General features: G+C 43.9%; 1 protein-coding gene across 4 annotated transcripts in view; it reads left to right on the forward strand.

The window, feature by feature from the left end:
* Positions 1–12,853: 12,853 nt before the first annotated feature.
* The window catches only part of LOC137320713 (E3 ubiquitin-protein ligase RNF4-like), a 45,580-nt gene continuing 35,931 nt past the window's right edge, over positions 12,854–22,502 (forward strand). The window contains exon 1 of one of the 4 annotated variants that reach the window (XM_067982414.1): positions 12,854–13,122. In XM_067982414.1, the coding sequence (XP_067838515.1) occupies positions 13,120–13,122 (3 nt within the window). In that variant the 5' untranslated portion in view covers positions 12,854–13,119. The remainder of the gene's footprint in view (positions 13,123–22,502) is intronic. The other 3 variants (XM_067982415.1, XM_067982412.1, XM_067982413.1) reach the window with 3 other exon arrangements.

Below are 22,502 nucleotides of genomic sequence, written 5' to 3' on the forward strand. Positions count from 1 at the left end.
CCAAGGGCTAGCATAATTAATTAATTCTTTGGTTTATTGTAGGGTTTTGACTTCATGGTTAACAGGTGGGGCTGCATGAAGTACTTGTGAATTGTTGGGTTCTGTCACATTTTTATGTTAGTTTGGAATCTTTTTTAAAATCTTTTTTTCTTGGCAATTTACTCTTCCCCACCAAGGTGTTGACCCCCTACTGGGTTCCACAGACCCTTGCACCCTCGAGTATCTCATCCTAATGGCCAATACTCATGTGTGAACTTTCAGTGTCAGCAAACTATTTAGCCACAGTCAAACCATTCTGTGCTCACACAAGGTCCACTCATACACTTCTGGCAAAGGTCATTGGATGGAATCAGGAATGGAATGCTGACCAGTTATCCCCTCCCTAACCCAGAGGTACAAACGCCACTTGTAGCACATCTACCGCAGACTGGGTTGAGATCATCAAACTCAGCAGAGACTGGGGATCAATACTGGGACCTTCTTTGTTTGTATGGCTCAGCTACTTCCTGAGCCAATCATTTTTTTTTAGTAAGAAACCAAATGAAGGGCTAAGGCCCATAAGATGAACACCAGCAAGGTTAAAAAGAGATAAAAGGAAGTAGTGATTATGCAATGCAAAGCTTGAGTTTTAAACGCCTAAAGGTTGTAGGAAGAGGGGGAAGATTGAAGAGAGCTAAAACGTTCTACTGTTTTGGAGTCTTATGAAAGAATGCTTTTGGAGTGAGGGAAACCTTCATTATAACAAAGTAATGATGTTAAGAGGAAGAAAGGCATGACACAGCTTAGGAAAAATAAGAGGAAAGCTCAGAATAGCACGAACTACAGTATAATCAATAATATAGAAAGAAGGAGGGTTGCAAAGGAGGCTGGAGATGAAAGCCCTTATAAGACAACAAGCTTTTTCTCATTTTCTGTCTGAGTGTGAGGGGAGTTAGAAGTGTTTGCCTTGATAAGGGAACAGTATTCATGTCTTGGACAGATTTGGGCTTCATAGAGAATTTAGCACTGTTGAGGGGAAAAGTGTGTGGCACAAAAGAGGAAACGCAAATTCCTGGAGGCAATGGAATTCCATCCTGAACTAAAGAACAAATTAACTGATCATATATCCAACTGCTGTTTGTTGGGATCTTGCTGTACACAAATTGACAACTGCATTTGTCGACATAACAACAGTGACTTCACTTCAAAATAATGTTTTGGGATTCAGGGTAACCCGTAGGAATGGATAAGAAACTGGCTGAAGGCTGGAAAACAATGAGCACTTGTTAGAGGAGTTATGTCGGGGTGACGGGTCATCCTGAATGGGGTGCCACAGGGATTAGTGTGTTGGGACCATTACTGTTACTAATTTACCATCAATGATTTGGACTCAGAAACTTAATGTAAATTAGTCAAGCAGGGGCTCGGTAGTGTAGAGGTTATATTACTAGACTAGTAATCCAAGGCCTGAACTAATAATCCCAATGTGGGTTCAAATCCCTTCATAGCTTCCCCTTTCAACATTCCAAAGGGACAGTTCCCTCTGCGACACCCACTCTTCCATTTCTCCCAACACCCACGGCACCTTCCCATGCAAGCTCAGGAGATGCAATACCTGCCCTTTCACCTCCCACTGTCCATGGCCCCAAACAATCCTTCCAGGTGAAACAGCAATTTACTTGTACTTCTTTCAATTTAGTATACTGTATTCGCTGCTCACGACACTGGGGGGGACCAAACACAGATGGGGTGATTGCTTTGCTGAAAACCTCCATTCAGTCCGCAAGCGTGGCCTTGACCCTCCGGTCGCTTGTCATTTTAATTCTCCATCCCACTCCGACCTCTCTGTCCTCGGCCTCCTACACTGTTCCAACAAAGCTCAAAAACAGCACCTCACCTTTCGATTAGGCACTTTGCAACCTTCTGGACTCAACATTGAATTTCAATAATTTCAGATCATAACCACTACTCCCAATTTTCCGGACAGTAGGTGCTGGTAATGGTTCTGCTGTGGTCATTTACAGCTCCGCTAGACCCATCTTTTGTTTCTTCACTTATACCATTACCACCCTCCTTGCCTTGCATCATCATCATCCCTTTTGTCATTTAATCACTCCTGCCCTCCACCATATCACAGATCTTCCCTCCCCTTCCTCCGGCTCTGGACTTGCTTAAAAACTGTTCAGTCTTCAACTTCTTCCAGTTCTGACGAAAGGTCATCAACCTGAAACGTTAACTGTTTCTCTCTCCACAGACGCTGCCTGACTTGCTGTGTATTTCCAACATTTTCTGTTTTTATTTCAGATTTCCAGCATCCGCAGTATTTTGCTTTTGATCCAGTTGTATTTATGCTCGCTGATTTGCCTTGTGAATCTTGTGGCCCTGCAAGTTTAGAAAGGGCTGTTGTTGCCATTGATACATCAATTCTAAATAACTCCTGCCAGCATGAGATATATAACAATTAATGGGGATATTGATTTAAAGTTTATATGTTTTGTACCCAAGTCAGAAGGTGCTTGGTCTTTCCTTCACCCCACCATTGGTGACAGTGCTTTCAGCTGTCTAGGCCCAACACTTGGGAATTCCCTCCCTAAACCCCGACACCTCCATCTTTTAAGATACTCCTTAAAACACACTTCTTAGACCAAAGCTTTTGGTCACCCCTCCTAATATCTCCTTCTTGGCTCAGCGTCCATTCTTTTTATTACCACTCTGTGAAGCGCCTTGAGCCGTTTTTCAACATTAAAGGCACTACGTAAATGAAAGTTGTTGTCCAAACCCCACTCCAGGATTTGAGCACCATTTCAGTGGTGTCAACATCAGGGAAATGTGAGATTTGTCAAAAAGAGTCTGCTGAGGGAAGAGGTAGAATTTTTGAAACACGAACAAGAAGTAGCCAGCCACCATGTACGTTAGATTCACACAGATCCAAAATGTTAACCCGTCTAACCTCTTTTCAGCTGAGAGGCCTGCTACATATTTCCAGTTTTCTCTTTTTGGATGCCAACAGGCCTGGTATACATTTCCAGTTTTTAATTCAGATTTCCAACAATTGCAGATGCTCAGTGTTGGGAGAGGGGACAGAAGAGGAGAAACATTACAACTGACACCTTCAAGGCTCAATCACTTCCCGCTTGGGGAAACACAAATCAGAGATCTAATTCAGACTCATCTGAGAAAAAAAAACACTTGCATTTACACACTGCCTTTCACGACCTCGGGACGTCCCAAAGCGCTTTACAGCCAATGCAGTGTAGTTTCTGTTGTAATGTAGGAAATGCGGCAGCCAATTTGCTCACAGTAAACCAAAAATGGACTCACTCTGAGCAAGGTTTTCGCAGAAGCTGATGATACTGACAATGAAAGGATATGTAAAGAGATGAAGTAATCAAAGGATGTGGAACTGGAAAAGTTGGTGAAACTCAGTGAAAAAGGCACAAGCCCTGATGGCATGCAACAACAAATTGCATTTATAAATTGCTTTTAACGTAGTAAAATGTCGCAAGGCAGTTCACAGGAGAGTAATCAGACAAGAATTTACACTGAGCCAAGGAAGGAGACATTACAATAGGTGACCAAAAACATAGTCAAAGAAGCAGAGAGGTTCAAGGAGGGAATTCCAGAGCTTAGGGTCCAGGCGGCTGAAAGCACGACCGCCAATGGTGGGATGAAAGAAGTGGGGGATGTACAAGAGGCCAGAATTGGAGGAGCGCAGAGTTCTCTGTAGGACATAAGAAACAGGAGCAGGAGTAGGCCGTACGGCCCCTCGAGCCTGCTCCGCCATTCAATAAGATCATGCCTGATCTTCTCCCTCAACTCCACTTTCCCGCCCTATCCCCATATCCTTTGACTCCCTAAGTGTCCACTCGGGGGTTGCGTGACTATTTAGAGAGGAGGCTACAGATAAGGAAGGGCAAGGCCTTTTAAAATCAAAGCGTTGGTGGACCGGGAGCCAATGCAGGTCAATGTGCACGGGTGTGAGGGTGAACGGGTCAGTGCGAGTTAGGATACGGGCAGTATGCATCCTAGAATGCTAAGGGAAATCAGTGAGGCAGTAGTAAAAGCGCTGACCACAATTTTTCAAACACTTTTAGATGTGGAAATTGTGCCACAGGGCTGGAGGGTTACCAAATGTATCACCTCTGTTCAAAAGGGGATAAACCAGATTAATACTGACCGCTTAATGTCAGTAGTGGGCTTGCTTTGAGGCCAAAATACAGGACAGAATTAATAATTATTTGGAACGGCATGGGTTCATTAAGGACAGCTAGCACAAATTTGTAAAAGGCAAGTTATGCCTGAAAAATTTAAAAGCTCCCTGGGTATATCATAAAGTAAACATACCGGAAATAGTGGGGAACCAAGGTTCTAACGAGAGTGAGGAACTTAAAGCAATTGAGATTTGTAAAGAAAAAGTACTGGAGAAATTAATGGGACTAAAAGCCAAGAAATCCCCAGGATCTGATGGCCTGCATCCTAGGGTTTTAAAAGAGCTGGCTGCAGAGATAGTGGATGCATTGGTTTTGATCTTTCGGAATTCTCTAGATTCTGGAAGGGTCCACGTGGATTGGAAGGTAGCAAATGTACATAGGAACACAGGAACATAGGAACCCCGCTATTCAAGAAAGGAGGGAGAGAGAAAACAGAGAGCTATGGGCCAGTTGGCCTCACATCAGTCGTGGGAAAATGCTATAATCTATTATAAAGGACATAGTAACAGAGCACTTAGAAAATCATAATATGATTAGGCAAAGTCAACATAGTTTTATGAAAGGGAAATTGTGTTTGACAAATCTATTCGAGTTTTTTGAGGATGTAATAAGCAGGGTAGATAAGGGGAAACCAGTGGATGTAGTATATTTGGAATTTTCAAAACATAAGAACATAAGAACATAAGAAATTGGAGCAGGAGTAGGCCAATCGGCCCCTCGAGCCTGCTCCGCCATTCAATAAGATCATGGCTGATCTGATCCCAACCACAAATCTAAAGAACACAAGAAGTCGGAGCAGGACCCGGCCACATAGCCCCTGGGCCCTCTCCGCCACCCACAGGGCATTGACCGATCCGAACTCAGCTTCATGTCCAATTTCCTGCCCGCTCCCCATAACCCCTAATTCCCTTTACTTCTAGGAAACTGTCTATTTCTGTTTTAAATTTATCTAATGATGTAGCTTCCACAGCTTCCTGGGGCAGCAAATTCCACAGACCTACCACCCTCTGAGTGAAGAAGTTTCTCCTCATCTCAGTTTTGAAAGAGCAGCCCCTTATTCTAAGATTATGCCCCCTAGTTCTAGTTTCACCCATCTTTGGGAACATCCTTACTGCATCCACCCGATCAAGACCCTTCACAATCTTATATGTTTCAATAAGATCGCCTCTCATTCTTCTGAACTCCAATGAGTAGAGTCCCAATCTACTCAACCTCTCCTCATATGTCCGCCCCCTCATCCCCGACATTAACCGAGTGAACCTTCTTTGTACTGCCTCGAGAGCAAGTATGTCTTTTCTTAAGTATGGAGACCAAAAGGCATTCGATAAGGTGTCACACAAGAGATTGTTAAACAAGATTATGGGATTGGGGGCGATATATTAATGTGGATTGAGGATTGGTTAATGGATAGAAAACAGAGAGTAGGAATAAACGGGTCATATTCCAGTTGGCAGGTTGTAACTAGTGGGGTGCTGCAAGGATCAGTGCTTGGGCCTCAGCTATTTACAATCTATATCAATGACTTAGATGAAGGGACCGAATGTAATGTATCCAAGTTTGTTGACGATACAAAGCTAGGTGCGGAAGTAAGGAGGACGCAAAGAGGCTGCAAAGGGACGTAGACAGGTTAAGTGAGCGGGCGAGAAGGTGGCAGATGGACTATAATGTGGGGAAATGTGAAATTATCCATTTTGGTAGGAAGAATTGAAAAGCAGAATATTTTTTAAAAGGTGAGAGATTAAGAAATGTTGGTAGTCAGAGGAATTTGGATGTCCTTATACATGAATCACAGAAAGTTAACATGCAGGTACAGCAAGCAATTAGGAAGGCAAATGGTATGTAAGCCTTTATTGCAAAGGGGTTGGAGTATAAGAGTAATGTGGTCTTGCTGCAATTATATAGGGCTTTGGTGAGACCACACCTAGAGTAGTGTGTTCAATTTTGATCTCCTTATCTAAGGAAGGATATACTGGCCTTAGAAGCGATGCAGTGAAGGTTCATTAAATTGATTTCTGGGATGAGAGGTTTGTCCTATGGAGGAGAGATTGAGCAGAATGGGCCTATATTCTCTGGAGTTTAGAAGAATAAGAGGCGATCTCATTGAAACACACAGAATTCTTAGAGGGCTTGACAGGGTAAATGCTGAGAGGCTGTTTCTCCTGGCTGGAGAGTCTAGAACCAGGGGTCATCGTGTCAAGAGCCATTTAGGACCGAGATAAGGAAAAATGTCTTCACTCAGAGGGTTTTGAACCCAAAGCGCTGTGGATGCTCAGTCGTTGAGTTTATTCAAGACTGAGATTGATGGATATTTGGACACAAGGGGAACCAAGGGATATGAGGATTGGGCGGGAAAGTGGAGCTGAGGTAGAAGATCAGCCATGATCTGATTGAATGGCAGTTCAGGCTTGAGGGGCCATATGGCCCATTCCTGCTCCTATTTCTTATGTTCTTAAATGCAGTGGATGCTGTGTACATGGATTTTCAAAAGGCATTCGATAAGAGACGCATCAAAATTAAGGCACACAAGCGGTATCAAGTGAAACCTGGTAGCATGGACAGGAAGTTGGTAGGTACAGTACGGTAGCGGTTATGGTACTAAATTAACAAACCCAGAGATCAAGAGGTCAAATCCCACCATGGCAAGTTGTGAAACTGAGCTTAATAAATCTGGCTATTTATGGGCTAGTACCAGAAAAAAAATTACCATGTAAAAAATGTAAAACCAAAGTGATTCACTTCAGGGAAGGGAACCTGCCAGCCCTATCTGACTGAGTCTACACAAAACTCTAGGCAGTTATTAAAACAATCCCCAGAAGGCCCAGCATCACTGAGGACAAATTTGAAAAAAGGTCAGACAGTAGTGATTGTCCCACAAAAAAATGAACCAATGAGTTAAAGGACAGCTAACACTGATTTGTAAAAGGCTATTTATATCTGACAAATCTAAAACAGTTCTGAGAAAATAATACAAAAGATAAAACATATACATGGACTTCAGTTATGTGGAATGACTAGAGAAGCTGGGACTGTTCTCCTTACAACAATTTGTATTTATATAGCTCCTTTAATGTAGTAAAACATGCTAAGGCATTTCGCAGTAGCTTAATCAGACAAAAATTGACACCGAGCCAAAGAAGGAGACATTAGGACAGGTCACAAAAAGCTTGGTCAAAGAGGTAAGATTAGAGCAGAGAAAGTTAAGGGAAAATTTAATAGTGTTCAAAATGATTAGGGGCTTTGATAGAGTAGACAAGGAGAAACTTTCCACTGGCAGGAGGGTCAGTAACCAAAAGACACAGATTTAAGATAATTGGCAAAATAGCCAAAGGGGAGATGAAGAGAATTTTTTTTGCACAGCGAGTTGTTATGATCTGGAATGCACTGCCCGAAAGGGTGATGGAAGCAGATTCAATAGTAACTTTCAAAAGGGAATTGGATAAATACTAGAAAAGGAAAAAACTGCAGTGCTATGGGACTAATCGGAAAGCTCTTTTAAAGAGCTGGCTCTGGCATGGTGAGCTGAATGTCCTCCTTCTGTGGACTCAGCTATAGCAACAACAATATCAAAATTTGCAGACAACACAAAAGGGAAAGAGCCACTTTACAGAGATGGATTTAAGGGGAAGCTAGATAAGCACACGAGGGAGAAAGGAATAGAAGGACATGCTGATAGGGTTAGATGAAGTAGGGAGGGAGGAGGCTCGAGTGGAGCGTAAACACCAGCATGGACCAGTCGTACTGTTGCATTATATAGCACATTTAAGCCTCAAAGTGCTTCACGGTCAACAAATTCCTTTTGAAGCACAGTCACTATTTTTCAGTCGGTAAATGCAGATGCCATTTTGCACCAGCAATATCACCGCCCCCCCCCCCCCCCCCGCTTGCCAGACAGGACTTCATACAGTGACACCACTATTCCCAGCCAGAATGGAGATAATTGGGTAATCCTCCGTGAATCATGCCTCAGCACGGCACTGCTGTGAGTGACTCAGGTTGATTTTACACACATAATTTGTATTATGTAACTATCCTCCACTCACTGCATTTTGATGGAGAAATCAACCTGCTTTTATCGGGGGAAGTCATTGTAGTTTCGGTCATGAATTCTGTTTGTTGCAGTTGGTAGAGACTCTTTTTAAATAGACTCTGTAAATAAACTTTGTTTGCTTTGCTGTTTGCTGTAAACTACACAGTTATCTATGAGTCCTGCCGTATCCTCGCCTCGTCTCCAACTCATTGGCTGACAATGACACCAAGTCTTCAGTACAACTGGTCCATGCTGGTGTTTATGCTCCACTCGAGCCGCCTCCCTCCCTACTTCATCTAACCCGATCAGCATATCCTTCTATTCCTTTCTCCCTCGTGTGCTTATCTAGCTTCCCCTTAAATACATCCATGCTATTTGCCTCAACTACTACTTGTGGTGGCAAGTTCCACATTATTACCACTCTTTGGATGAAGAAGTTTCTCCTGAATTCCCTATTGGATTTATTAGCGACTATTTTATATTTATGACCTCTAGTTTTGGACTCCCCCACAATGGAAACATTTTTCTACATCTACCCTATCAAATTTTTTCATTATCTTAAAGACCTCTATCAGGTCACCCCTCAGCCTTCTCTTTTCTGGAGAAAAGAGCTCCAGGCAGTTTCCTGATAAGTATATCCTCTCAGTTCTGGTATCATCCCTGTGAATTTTTTTGCATCTTCTCCAGCGCCTCTATATTCTTATTATAATATGGAGATAAGAACTGTACTCCAAGTGTGGTCTCACCAAGGTTCTATACAAGTTTAACATAACTGCTCTGCTTTTCAATTCTATCCCTCTAGAAATGTATCCCAGTGCTTGGTTTGCCTTTTTTATTGCCTTATTAACCTGCTTCGCTACTTTTAGTGATTTGTGTATCTGTACCCCGAGGTCCCTTTGATCCTCTACCCCATTTAAACTCTTAATATCTAGGCAGTGTGTGGCCTCCTTATTCTTCCTACCTAAATGCACCACCTCACACTTATCTATATTGAAATTCATTTGCCAATTACATTCCCATTCTGCAAGTTTATTAATGACCTCTTGCATTTTGACACATTCAATCTTTGTATGAACTACACCCCCCAATTTGGTGTCATCTGCAAATTTCGAAATTGTACTTCCGATTCCAGAGTCCAGTCATTAATGTAAATTGTGAACAAGTGGTCCCAGCACCGATCCCTGTTTTTTTTAAAGAAAAGAAAAAAAGATGGAGATTGTGAGCGTTTTTTTTTTCTTCTTCTCTTTTTATCCTACCAACCAGCACCTTTTTTTTTTGTTTTTTTTTGTGTGTTTTTAGGCCCCCCTTTTATAAGGGGGGGGGGTGTAGGGTGTGCTTAAGTACTAAAAACCAAATAAACCGAAACCAGGTATCAAATTAAAATTTTATTTTCCTCGTTCAGGATGCACTCCAGCCCCTGCGGTGCCCACCGGTCGCGGAAAGCCTCAAGCGTACCGGCAGACACCGTGTGCTCCATCTCCAGCCGATCCCTGTGGAACACCATTTCCCACCTTTTGTCAGTCTGAGTAGCTACCCTTAACCCGTTTTGTGTTTTGTAGCCAGCTTGCTATCCATTCTGCTACCTGTCCCCTGACTCCACGTGCTCTGACCTTAGTCATGAGTCTGCAATGTGGTACCTTATTGAAGGCCTTTTGAAAATCCAAATAAATTACATCTACTGCATTACCCTTGTCTACTCTTTCTGTTACTTCTTCAAATAATTCAATAAGGTTGGTCAAGCATGACTTTCCTTTTTGAAATCCATGCTACTATTCTTTATTATATTTTTGTTTTCTAGATGTTTTTCCATTACACCTTTGAGTAAAGATTCCATTATCTTTCCTACCACTGATGTTAAGCTAACTGGCCTATAGTTTCTAGCTCCCTTTTTAAATATAAGAATAACATTAGCTCTCCGTCAGTCCTCTGGCACTATTCTCTTTTCTAATGAATTTTTATATATAATAGTGCTTCTGCTATCTCTTCCCTAACTTCTTTTAAAATGCATGGATGCAATCCATCTGGACCAGGGGTTTTATCCTCTCTAAGTTTGATTAGTTTATCAATTATCTCCCCCCTTTCTATCTTAAATGTCTTTATATCTTTTTGGATCTCTTCTTCTAATGTCATGCCCACCTTGTTAGTCTCCCCAGTAAATGCTGAGGCAAAGTAACTACTCAATATTTCTGCCATTTCGCTGTCATTACCTGTGAGTTTATCTTGTACAGGGAAAGAGCGAGGGAATGGGACTAACTGGATTGCTCTTACAAAGAGCCAGCACAGGCTCGATGGGCCAAATGGCCTCCTTCTGTGCTGTAACCATTCTATGATTAGTGTCTGCTTTTTTCTTCCATTTCAATTTTACTCTTATCTCTTTATTCATCTGTGGTGTTTCATTATTAGCTAGCTTGTTCCTTCTTTAAAGAGGAATATATTTCTCCTGAACTCTATTGATCACTGTTTTAAATATTTCCCATTGCTGTTCTATCGCTTTGTTAAAAAAATTTTCCAGTTTATCCTTCCCTAGTTCCATTCTCATCCCCTCATAATTTTTCCATAATTTAATACTTTGGTCTTTATCTTACTTATGTCTGTCTCAATCATTATTTTAAATCCTATTAGGTTATGATTGCTATTGCCTAGATGTTTCTCTATGCTCACTTCTCTTATCTGCTCTGGTTCAGTTCCCATTACTAGATCCTTGATGTGGAGATGCCGGTGATGGACTGGGGTTGACAAATGTAAGGAATCTTCCAACACCAGGTTATAGTCCAACTGTTTCATTTGAAAATCACAAGCTTTCGGAGGCTTTCTCCTTCGTCAGGCGGCCTTCGAGACACATGACAATGCAAAATCGAACAGAAATTGATAGCCAAGTTCCGCACCCATGAGGACAGCCTCAACCGGGATCTTGGGTTCATGTCATGCTACACGTAACCCCACCAGCGAAAAAAAGTTATCTGTTTTTAACACAACGGGTCATTCTCTGTCTTTCTCTTCCTTTCGGATGTTTCTCTCTCTGTCTCTGTCTGTCTTTTGTTCTGGCCGTTTGTGTATTCGGTGGTCCTGTAGGTAACATCACTCTGTCTGAACACTTTGATTGCCTTGACAATGGGCAGTTGGAAAGATTATCTGTAATCACCAGGTATTGTTCTCTGACTATAAATGCGATATCCTTCCATGGAATCCCACACTCGCTCACCTGACGAAGGAGAAAGCCTCCGAAAGCTTGTGATTTTCAAATAAAACACTTGGACTATAACCTGGTGTTGTAAGATTCATTACATTACTAGATCCAGCAGTGATTCCTCTCTTGTTGGGCTTCTCACATACTGGGTAAGAAAGGAGTCCTGTACACAGTGTAAAAACTCCATTCCCTTTTCCCCTTTTTGCCAGTTTATTTGGGGGGAGTTGAAATCTCCCATGATTATTATTCATTGTTTTATACTCATTTCATAGATTTTCCTACATACTCCTTCCTCCACTTCTTTTCCACTAGTGGTCTGTAGAATATTAATATGATTGGTCCCTTCTTATCCCATGTTTCAATCCATATGGATTTTGTTTCTATCTTAATGTTACTCATGTCCCTTTTTTAAATTGCCATTATGTTGTGTTTAATTAGCACAGCTATCCCCGCCCCCTTCCTTTCCAAATACGTTATATCCTGCAATATTTAACTGCCAGTTGTGTTATTCACGTAACCATGTTTCGGTTATTCCCTACCGCAACTGGCTCCTCGCTATGAATTATTGACTCCAGTTCCCCCGCTTTGTTTCGGATGCTGTGCACATTGCTGTCGAGGCAATGATGTCAACAGACCGCTGTTCCGGGCCAGAATGGAGATGATTGACAGTAATGAGGTGAAACCCGCTGGTTTAGCCCCGCCCCCAGTGATGCCACGCCCCCTTGCGCCGCTCCCTGCACCGCCACGCCCCCGCTCTGCCACGCCACGCCCCCGCTGCCACGCCCTGCCCCGCCACGCCCCCTTGCCCCGCTCCGCTCCGCCACGCCCCCGCTGCCACGCCCTGCCCCGCCACGCCCCCTTGCCCCGCTCCGCTCCGCCACGCCCCCGCTGCCACGCCACGCCCCCGCTGCCCCGCTCCGCCACGCCCCCTTGCCCCGCTCCACTCAAATTCCAATCGTGCCGTGGGATCTTCCGAACGTGGCCTTTGGTTTAACGTCTCTTCCGACCTCTCTCCGCTCCATCACAGTCTTTTTGACCTCGGTCCGCATTGGGCGTCGCGACACCACGTCCGCTAACTTATTTCCGCCGACCATCCACATGGACGGAGAGCAACTAACGCCGCACCGCCATCGGTTTTCCTTTTAAACGATCGTTCGGACCGTCCGCTCCCCATTTCCACCCGCTCCGCTCACGGCCCGCATTCCGGATGGAAAATTCCAGAAGCGCTTCCCGTCAACTGCAGCCGGCGCCCATGACGTCACGCCCCAAACCCGCCTCCACCGCGGTGCGTTCTGGGAATTGTAGTTTCCGTCGGCGAATTTCACCATCACTCCCTGCGTGACCTCTCCCTGACCCCGCCCTCCGCCAACGTCCGATTGATGGACGGAACACGCGTCCAATCATCCAGCGGCGCAGCGGGTTTGCTGGCCTGGAAACCCGGAGACCGACCAATCGGCAGAGAGGGAGGGGGCGGAGGCGGGGCCGGCCATGCCGGGGTCACGTGGGAGCCACCCCCCCCCTCTCCCTTCAGTCGGTTCCCGTCAATCCTCCTGCTGCACTTCAGGCTCTAACGACTTCCCTTTTTTTTTTGAATGGTGACTGGATTTTATTTTTTTTTAGTTTGAAATTTTCCTCTCAGATTTCTTTGCCTTCCGCCCGTTCGCCTCCTCTCTCGTTGAGGCGAGAGTCTGCGGGTACCAGTGGTCCGTTTGCGAATGGTATGTCTTGTGCTCGAGAAGGCTGCTCTTTTTGCCCCTGTGTGTGTTGCCCGGTTTATGATTGCCATCCTGCCAAGGTCCCTAACATGGGTTAGGCCTTAGCAAATAATACCACACTACTTCTGTGTGAGTGCACTTGTGTTTTTTTTAAAGAATATGTCCTTTATATTATGAATATCCACATAATATGTGGTGCTGTTTTTTTTTTGAAGGGTTAAATGTTTTGAAGATTTGAATTTTTTAAGGGGGTGGGTGCAGTGTTGTCTGTGTGGAAAAATATGATGGATTGTTCGTGTGTGTGTGTGACAGTATGTCAGGTTTGGGTGTTTTTTTGGGTCATATTGCATGGTTACTCTCAAGCACTTTTGTGGTCTGTTCCCATGCCATTTTACATGGCCTTAATGTTTGACTTTTAGGCTGCATTTACACTGTGTAACTTTTTAGTGTCAGCGTTGAATGGAACTGCGTACATGTAATACATGCGTAAGTGCAGCCTGGAACAAAAAGTGGAGGTTTTTTAAAAAAGAAAATTAGTGCAGTAAGGAAGAATTAATTCTGTGTAAGCTCTTATTTCACATGTTATGTGTTCATAGTATCAGGATCCAATATAGAAACTTGAGTGCTGTGGATGTTTCTGATGAGTCTGATTCTAATAAGGCTTTTTGCTTCATCAGCCAAGATCTAATTGAATGGCAGAACAGGCTTGAGGCCTATGTTCCTATATGTTCTCTTTATATGTGTGTATATATAATCTCCACTTCCATTTTAGATCCTAACCACTTTTCTTCCTCCCTGCAATCTCACTCCCTTGAAACTGAGATTCGTTCCTTGTCTTCCTCATTCTTTCATGGGACCTCCAAACTGTGGAGCTCCTTACTTTGCTTAGTCTCTTTTTCCTACAATCAACAGGCGTTTATAATAGTGTTGAATTACCTAATTACTGCTCCCTGACTTCTCAGCCTTGGGGCTGGCCTGTAGGAATCACCTTGGGCCTTTGCCAAGGTGTCTCAAATTAAAAAGCAAACTTCTGTTTCCCTATGCTGTGATGCTGACAATGTTTCAGTAATAAAACTACTCAAACATGAATAATTTTATTGCTGTTATAATATTCTTAAACTGAACATCTAAAACACATTTTTCCATTAAAATTGAACACACTATCTATGCTCGCTCTCTTATTCCCTGTTCCCTCCTATTCTGACTTTTTAGTTTAACTTTACTCTCTCCTATTATAATTTTTTATTTAACGTGTTACTTTTGATTTTCTGCCTCAATGCCGCCACTTTTTTTTTACAAAAAACAACATTTTCAGCAGTTTTTCAGCCAATATAAAGCCTAGATTGTGATGATTAATGTGGCTGTGTTAATCCACGTGATATAGTCAATCTTTGGCATGTATATTGCATCTGTAATGCAGCCCGAGTCTGAAGGGTTGAAATTTTCTGACAGATTGGAAAATCCCATGCTCATTCCATGCAGAGTTAGCTGATCTCAACTGTGACAGTGTTTATAGTGCTACAGTTAACTTTGGTGGTGTTGATGTGGAGATGCCGGTGATGGATTGGGGTGGACAAATGTAAGGAATCTTACAACACCAGGTCATAGTCCAACAGTTTTATTTGAAAATCACAAGCTCTGAAAGCTTGTGATTTTCAAATAAAACTGTTGGACTATAACCTGGTGTTGTAAGATTCCTTACATTGGTGGTGTCGGGGTAAGGAGAAGAAAATCAAGTAAGCATTCCTTCCCTGATTGCTGACCACCACTGGTACGACAGCTGAGTAGTCATCGAGTGAGGACACAGTGGGCTTGGCAGTGTTGTCCAGCCCTACCTGCACCCTGCAGTTGGTTGACTGGCCTGTCTACATAGTGGAGCATATGCTTGAATGAAGGCTTCTTGGACAAGGTGCAGAGGCCTATGGGACAGTCACAAGCAAACGAGTCACTGCCTTCAGGAGGAAAGAAAATTGACATGGAAAAAAACATTTTAGACAACACTTCTGGCATTGAAACTGATCTGAGATTGCTTAAAGAGCCTGTGTTGTCTATCTCAAAGTGAATTCATTTTGAGTTTTAAAGCTGACTGATGTGGTAATGTTTTTGCTGAGCACTAATATTGCAACCCTTGGATCGGTTTTGCTCTGAGCCCAGTTCAGTCTCTTGACTCGGGATTTGCACTACAAGTTTACCATTGGTGCAAAGTGAAATCATTTTGCACCAATGCCACAGTGGTCGTGTGAATGCAGCCTCAGCTTAGCTTCACCGGCTTAAGTGAAATTGAGCCCATTATTTGGTAGTGTTTCCAGGGCTGGTTACAGAGGTTGCTTCAAAGATTCCATCTCAAAGTGTATATTGTATTGACTATGACATAATATTGGACAAGTTTTTTGGAAATGTTGAAGACCGTTATGCTCTATTTTCTTCACTTTTTTAATATTTTATTTCACCCTGCAACCCCCAAGAAAATCACAACCAGGAAGTGCAGAAGTAAGGAATGCCTTGTCTGTTTTAGAGTTTCGGTTTAATAAAAGTGGTGAGCAATAGGACCAAGAGGAAATTTTCTTCCTTGGTGGAAATGAAGCCTGGTCCTTTTGGTATTCATCTTTGATCCCTTGACGTCCCTCTAGAATGGGGGATTGTGCCTGATGTACATAAAGGAGGTGACTGATGACTAATTGACGTTCAGGTTAGAAATGAGAGAAACCAACATAAGTGCTGTTGTAATGGTTGCAGCAAAGCGTAATGATGGGCACGTGATGTGTTGCATGCTGTGTCCACTTTGAATTGTAGTTGGCCCATGAGTGCAGTTGCAGATCCTTTTGAAACCTAAGTTGCTTCTGAAGAGAGATTTTGAGTGGTGTGATACTTGGGTAATGTACTTGCAGGTTGAGGCAGTGAGAGCAGTTTGAAGTTACGAGTTCAGATGATCCCACCGGAAATGAATTTTTTTTTATTTGTTTATGGGATGTGGGCATCGCTGGCAAGGCTAGCATCTATTGCCCATCCCTGATTGCCCTTGAGAAGGTGGTAGTGAGCCGCCTTCTTGAGCTGCTGCAGTCCGTGTGGTGAAGGTTCTCCCACAGTGCTGTTAGGAAGGGAGTTCCAGGATTTTGACCCAGCGACGATGAAGGAACGGGATGGTGTGTGACTTGGAGGGGAATGTGCAGGTGGTGTTGTTCCCATTTGCCTGCTGCCCTCGTCCTTTTGGATTTGGGAGGTGCTGTCGAAGAAGCCTTGGCGAGTTGCTGCAGTGCATCCTGTGGATGGTACACACTGCAGCCATGTTGCGCCAGTGGTGCAGGGAGTGAATGTTTAGGTTGGTGAATGGGGTGCCAATCAAGCGGGCTGCTTTGTCCTGGATGGTGTCGAGCTTCTTGAGTGTTGTTGGAGCTGCACTCATCCAGGCAAGTGGAGAGTATTCCATCACACTCCTGATTTGTGCCTTGTAGATGATGGAAAGGCTTTGGGGAGTCAGGAGGTGAGTCACTCGCACAGAATACCCAGCCTCTGACCTGCTCTTGCAGCCACAGTATTTATGTGGCTGGTCCAGTTAAGTTTCTGGTCAATGGTGACCCCCAGGATGTTGATGGTGGGGGATTCGGCGATGGTAATGCCGTTGAATGTCAAGGGGAGGTGGTTAGACTCTCTCTTGTTGGAGATGGTCATTGGCGCAAAGGTTACTTGCCATTTTCAGCCCAAGCCTGGATGATGTTCAGGTCTTGCTGCATGCGTGCATGGACTGCTTCATTATCTGAAGGGTTGCGAATGGAACTGAACTCTGTGCAATCATCAGCGAACATCCCCATTTCTGACGTTATGATGGAGGGAAGGTCATTGATGAAGCAGCTGAAGATGGTTGGGCCTAGGACACTGCCCTGAGGAACTCCTGCAGCAATGTCCAGGGGCTGAGATGATTGGCCACAAATTCAGCTCTCGAATTCAGCTCTTTTGTACATGTTTGGACCAAGGCCGTAATAAGGTCTGGAGCCGAGTGGTCCTGGCGGAACCCAAACTGAGCATCGGTGAGCAGGTTATTGGTGAGTAAGTGCCGCTTGATAGCAATTGGATTGAGTGTGACTGTTCCTGCAGCGTATTGGTAGAAATGCATTAAGTTCAGCAACAACATTGGGGGGGGGCGGGGGGTGGGGGGGGACAGGAATTGCAAGTGGAACAATAACAACTTGCATTTATATAGTGCCTTTTAACGTTGTAAAACGTCCCAAGGCACTTCACAGGAGCGATTATCAAATAGATTTGATGCTGAGCCATATAAAGAGATATTAAGACAGGTGACCAAAATTCAGTAGAGGTCAGCGAACACAAGAGTGATGAGAGAATGAGACTTGGTACGAGTTTGGAGATGGGCTTCCACAATAAGGAAGGAGAAAGAAACACAATGCAGGTGTGTCAAGTCTCGCTGTTGTGAGCATTCTTGCAATCTGATTGAAGAACAGACTGTTCTTGTGGTTGGTGATCCAATTTTATTTTGGTACTTGCTGTGATAAATGTGAGTATTAATTTGAATATGAAAGCTTTTCTTTTGTTTGAAACTTTTTGCTCCAAACTACAAAGTGAAACAGCTTGGGGGTGAGGATGTGGTCATGGTTGTTGACCTACCTGTGCTCAGTAATAATCCCTCTAAATTTACTCATCAAACGTACACAGAAGTACAGTCAATGGCTTTACAAGTGGTGAATGGATGGGAGTGGGGGCAGATTTGCTTTTGTTTGACCCCCCCCCCCCCCCTTCGTCCGTACGCAAGAGCCTATTGCTGACATCCTGTTCCGTACTAAATCCCGCACTAAGTCCCACTCTTTCATTGCTCCTATCCTTACAGCTATCATCGTTGGCTCTCCCTTCTCCCGGAGCATTGAATTAAACCCTTGTCATAAATCCTTAGTCTCGACCCACCCGACTAGTGCAACATCCTCCAGCCCTTCATTCCAGCAATGCCCTTCGATCTACCAACTCTGGTCTGTGTGCACTCTGTCCTTGCTCTGCTCCACCATTGGCGCCATAGCCTTCAACCATCTTGGCCATGCAGTTTGGGACTCGCTTTCTCTAAACATCTCTCTTCCCCCACTTTTAAAAGGCCTCCTCAAAACCTACCTCTTCACCCATGCCTTCAATCACTCCCCCTTCCACTTCCTTCTCCCCCACCCCCCCACCCCCCCCCCCGCCTTTTTCTGTTACAGTTTAGTTCCATTTATCTCTGCAAAGCGCCGTAGGGCTTTTACTAGGTTAAAAGCGCTATATAAACGCAAGCTATTTACATATTCGCACAGACGATTTCAATTGCAGCCATTAAACAAAGGAATAAAACTGTCTTGTGAAAACTGTGGTTTAAACTGCAGAATAAACCCCAGAAATGGTTCCTGTCATGATTCAGAGGTATGTGGGAAGTCATGGACACTACCAGTGTCCCTGGTGACCATGTGTGCAGGAAGTGTCCAGCTGCAGTTACTGGCTAACTGCATTTCGGAGCTGGAGCTGCGGGTGGATTCGCTGTGGAGCATCCGTGATGCTGAGACGAGCGTGGAATAGCACGTTCAGTGAGGTGGTCACACCACAGGTAAAGATTACACAGACAGAAAGGAAATGGGTGACCATCGGGCAGAGTAAAAGGACAAGGCAGGTACAGCAGGAGTCCCCTGGGGCCATCTCCCTCTCAAACAGATATTCTGCTTTGGATACAGTTGTGGGAGATGGCTTATCAGGGGAAAGCCGCAAGAGCCACGGGTGGCTCTGCTGCACAGGAGGGGAGGAAGAGGAGTGGCAGGGCTATAGTGATAGGGGATTCAATTGTAAGGGGAACAGATAGGCGTTTCTGTGGCCGCAAACGTGACTCCAGGATGGTATGTTACCTCCCTGGTGCTAGGGTCAAGGATGTTGCGGAGCGGCTGCAGGACATTCTGGAGGGGGAGGGTGAACAGCCAGTAGTCGTGGTCCATATCGCTACCAACGACATAGGTGAAAAAAGGGATGAGATCCTGCAAGGTGAATTTAAGGAGTTAGGAGATAAAATAAAAAGCAGGACTTCAAAGGTAGTGATCTCAGGATTACTACCAGTGCCATGTGCTAGTGAGTATAGGAACAGGAGAATAGACCGGATGAATGCTTGGCTGCAGGGATGGTGTAGAAGGGAGGGATTTAGATTCCTGGGACATTGGGACCGGTTCTGGGGAAGGTGGGACCTGTACAAGCGGGACGGGTTACACCCGAGCAGGACCGGGACCAATGTCCTCGCGGGGGTGTTTGCTAGTGCTGTTGGGGAAGGTTTAAACTAGAATGGCAGGGGGATGGGAACCTGAGCGGGGAGTCAGAATAGAGTAAAGTTGAGAGCAGCAAGAGAGGGGAAGACCCAGGGGAAATTTACAATACAAATAGTACAAACAGTTGTTCAAGAACAAGTGAAAGGGAAAAGCGTAGAGCAGCAGAAAGAAAGTGTACTTTAGACACTACAGATAAAGTGAAAACTAGAAGGCGTAAGGCGATTAACCCAGCATCAAAGCTGAAGGTCAGGCTTGGGTGTGTGGCCCAACTAAAAGTTCTATATACAAATGCACAGAGTATAAGGAATAAATTAAATGAACTACAGGTTCAAATTCAAATTGGAGGGTATGACATGATAGCTATTCCCGAGACATGGCTGCATGATGGTCAGGATTGGGAATTAAATATACCAGGTTATAAGGTCTACAGGAGAGACAGGGAAAATGGAAGAGGGGGAGGATTAGCCTCAATGATTCGAGATGAAATCACTTCAATGATAATGGAGGATATAATGAGAGGTAAGCAGCCAACAGAGACCTTATGGGTTGAATTGAGAAATAGGAAAGGATCTAAGACTATAGTGGTAGTTGTATATAGGAGCCCTGGCAGCAGCTCTGAAGTGCTAGATTGTATAAATGCAGAGATTAGACAAGCTTGTAAGAAAGGCATCGTGGTCTTAATGGGGGACTTTAACCGTCACATAGATTGGGAAAAGCAGACTAGCGACTGTCAGAAAGGTAGTGAGTTTCTTGAGTGTATCCGGGATAGTATTCTACAGCAGTATGTCCTAGAGGCAACAAGGGGGCAAGCCATACTAGATTTAATAATGAGTAATGAACCAGATTTAGTTAACGGCTTAACTGTACACAAACATCTATCCAATAGCGATCATAACATGTCTGGCTCTAATTTTTAGACTGTGCCCCCTACTCCTAGAATCCCCAACCAGCGGAAATAGTTTCTCTCTATCCACCCTATCCATTCCTCTTAATATCTTATAAACTTCGATCAGATCACCCCTTTACCTTCTAAACTCCAGAGAATACAATCCCAATTTGTGTGATCTCTCCTCGTAACTTAACCCTTGAAGTCCGGGTATCATTCTAGTAAACCTACGCTGCACTCCCTCCAAGGCCAATATGTCCTTCCGAAGGTGTGGTGCCCAGAACTGCTCACAGTACTCCAGGTGTGGTCTAACCAGGGTTTTGTATAGCTGCAGCATAACCTCTGCCCCCTTGTACTCTAGTCCTCTAGATATAAAGGCCAGCATTCTATTAGCCTTCTTGATTATTTTCTGTACCTGTTCATGACACTTCAATGATCTATGTACCTGAACCCGTAAGTCCCTTTGGACATCCACTGTTTTTAACTTTTTACCATTTAGAAAGTACCCTGTTCTATCCTTTTTTGATCCAAAGTGGATGACCTCACATTTGTCTACATTGAATTCCATTAGCCACAGTTTTGCCCATTCACCTAATCTATCAATATCCCTTTGTAATTTTATGTTTTTATCTCCACTGCTTACAATGCCACCAATCTTTGTGTCATTGGCAAACTTAGATATGAGACTTTCTATGCCTTCATCTAAGTCGTTAATAAATATTGTGAATAATTGAGGCCCCAAGACAGATCCCTGCGGGACTCCACTAGTCACATCCTGCCAATGTGAGTACCTACCCATTATCCCTACTCTCTGTCGCCTTTCGCTCAGCCAACTTCTGAACCAAGTCCGTACTTTTCCCTCGATTCCATGGGCTTCTGTCTTAGCTAACAGTCTCATATGTGGGATCTTATCAAATGCCTTCTGGAAGTCCATATAAATAACATCCATTGACATTCCCCTGTCCACTACTTTAGTCACCTCTTCAAAAAATTCAATCAGGTTTGTCAGGCATGACCTACCTTTCACAAATCCATGCTGGCTCTCTCTGATTGACTGAAAATTCTCGAGGTGTTCAGTCACCCTATCTTTAATTATAGACGCCAGCATTTTCCCCACAACAGATATTAGGCTAACTGCTCTATAATTCCCTGGTCTCCCTCCCTCCTTTCTTAAAAAGCGGAGTGACGTGCGATTTTGCAATCTAGAGGGACAGTTCCTGAATCCAGAGAACTTTGAAAGATTATAGTTAGGGCATCTGCAATGTGCTCACCTACTTCCTTTAAAACCCTGGGATGGAAACCATCTGGTCCTGGGGATTTGTCACTCTTTTGTGCTATTATTTTCTTCATTACTGTTGCTTTACTTATATTAATTTTATCGAGTCCCTCTCCCTGATTCAATATTAGTTTTCTTGGGATTTCCGGCATGCTATCCTCTTTTTCGACTGTAAATACTGACGCAGAGTAATCGTTCAAAGTGTCCGCCATTTCCCCATTGTCAATAACAGTATCCCCACTTTCAGTTTTTAAGGGGCCAACACTGCTCCTGACCACCCTCTTTTTCCAAATGTAACTATAAAAGTTCTTCATATTGGTTTTGATATCCCTTGCAAGTTTCTTTTCATACTCTGTAGCTCTTAGTATCTGTTTTGTGACCCTTTGTTGATCTTTGTATCTTTCCCATTCGCCAGGATCTGTGCCATTTTTTGCCTTTTTGTATGCCCTTTCCTTATGTCTTATACTGTCCCTTACCTCTTTAGTTGTCCATGGCTGTTTTTTTTGGCAAGTAGAGTTCTTGCCCCTCGGGTATAAACCGGTTCTGTATCACATTAAATGTTTCTTTAAACATTTCCCACTGATAATCAGTCGTTTTACCCATTAACAGATTTGCCCAGTTTACTGTGGACAGTCTCTGTCTCATCCCATTGAAGTCGGCCTTACCCAAGTCTAGAATCTTAGCAGCTGACTCACTTCGTTCCCTTTCAAACACTACATTGAACTCGATCATGTTATGATCGCTATTGGATATGATATTCCACAAGCTCCATTCCAACCGTAAACACGACGGCAGCCTGTAATGGGCATTGTGAGAAATGCTGGCATAACGTGCAGTATGTTATGTCCTTGTCAATGTGGTAGCGACATTGTAAATGATTACATAGTTTGAAGGTCTTTCCCCTCTCTGTCTGGAAAATGATTCCAAAATCTGACCACCTGTTCAA

This window comes from Heptranchias perlo, chromosome 4 (genome assembly GCF_035084215.1).
Source record: "Heptranchias perlo isolate sHepPer1 chromosome 4, sHepPer1.hap1, whole genome shotgun sequence".
Taxonomy (NCBI): Eukaryota; Metazoa; Chordata; class Chondrichthyes; order Hexanchiformes; family Hexanchidae; genus Heptranchias; species Heptranchias perlo.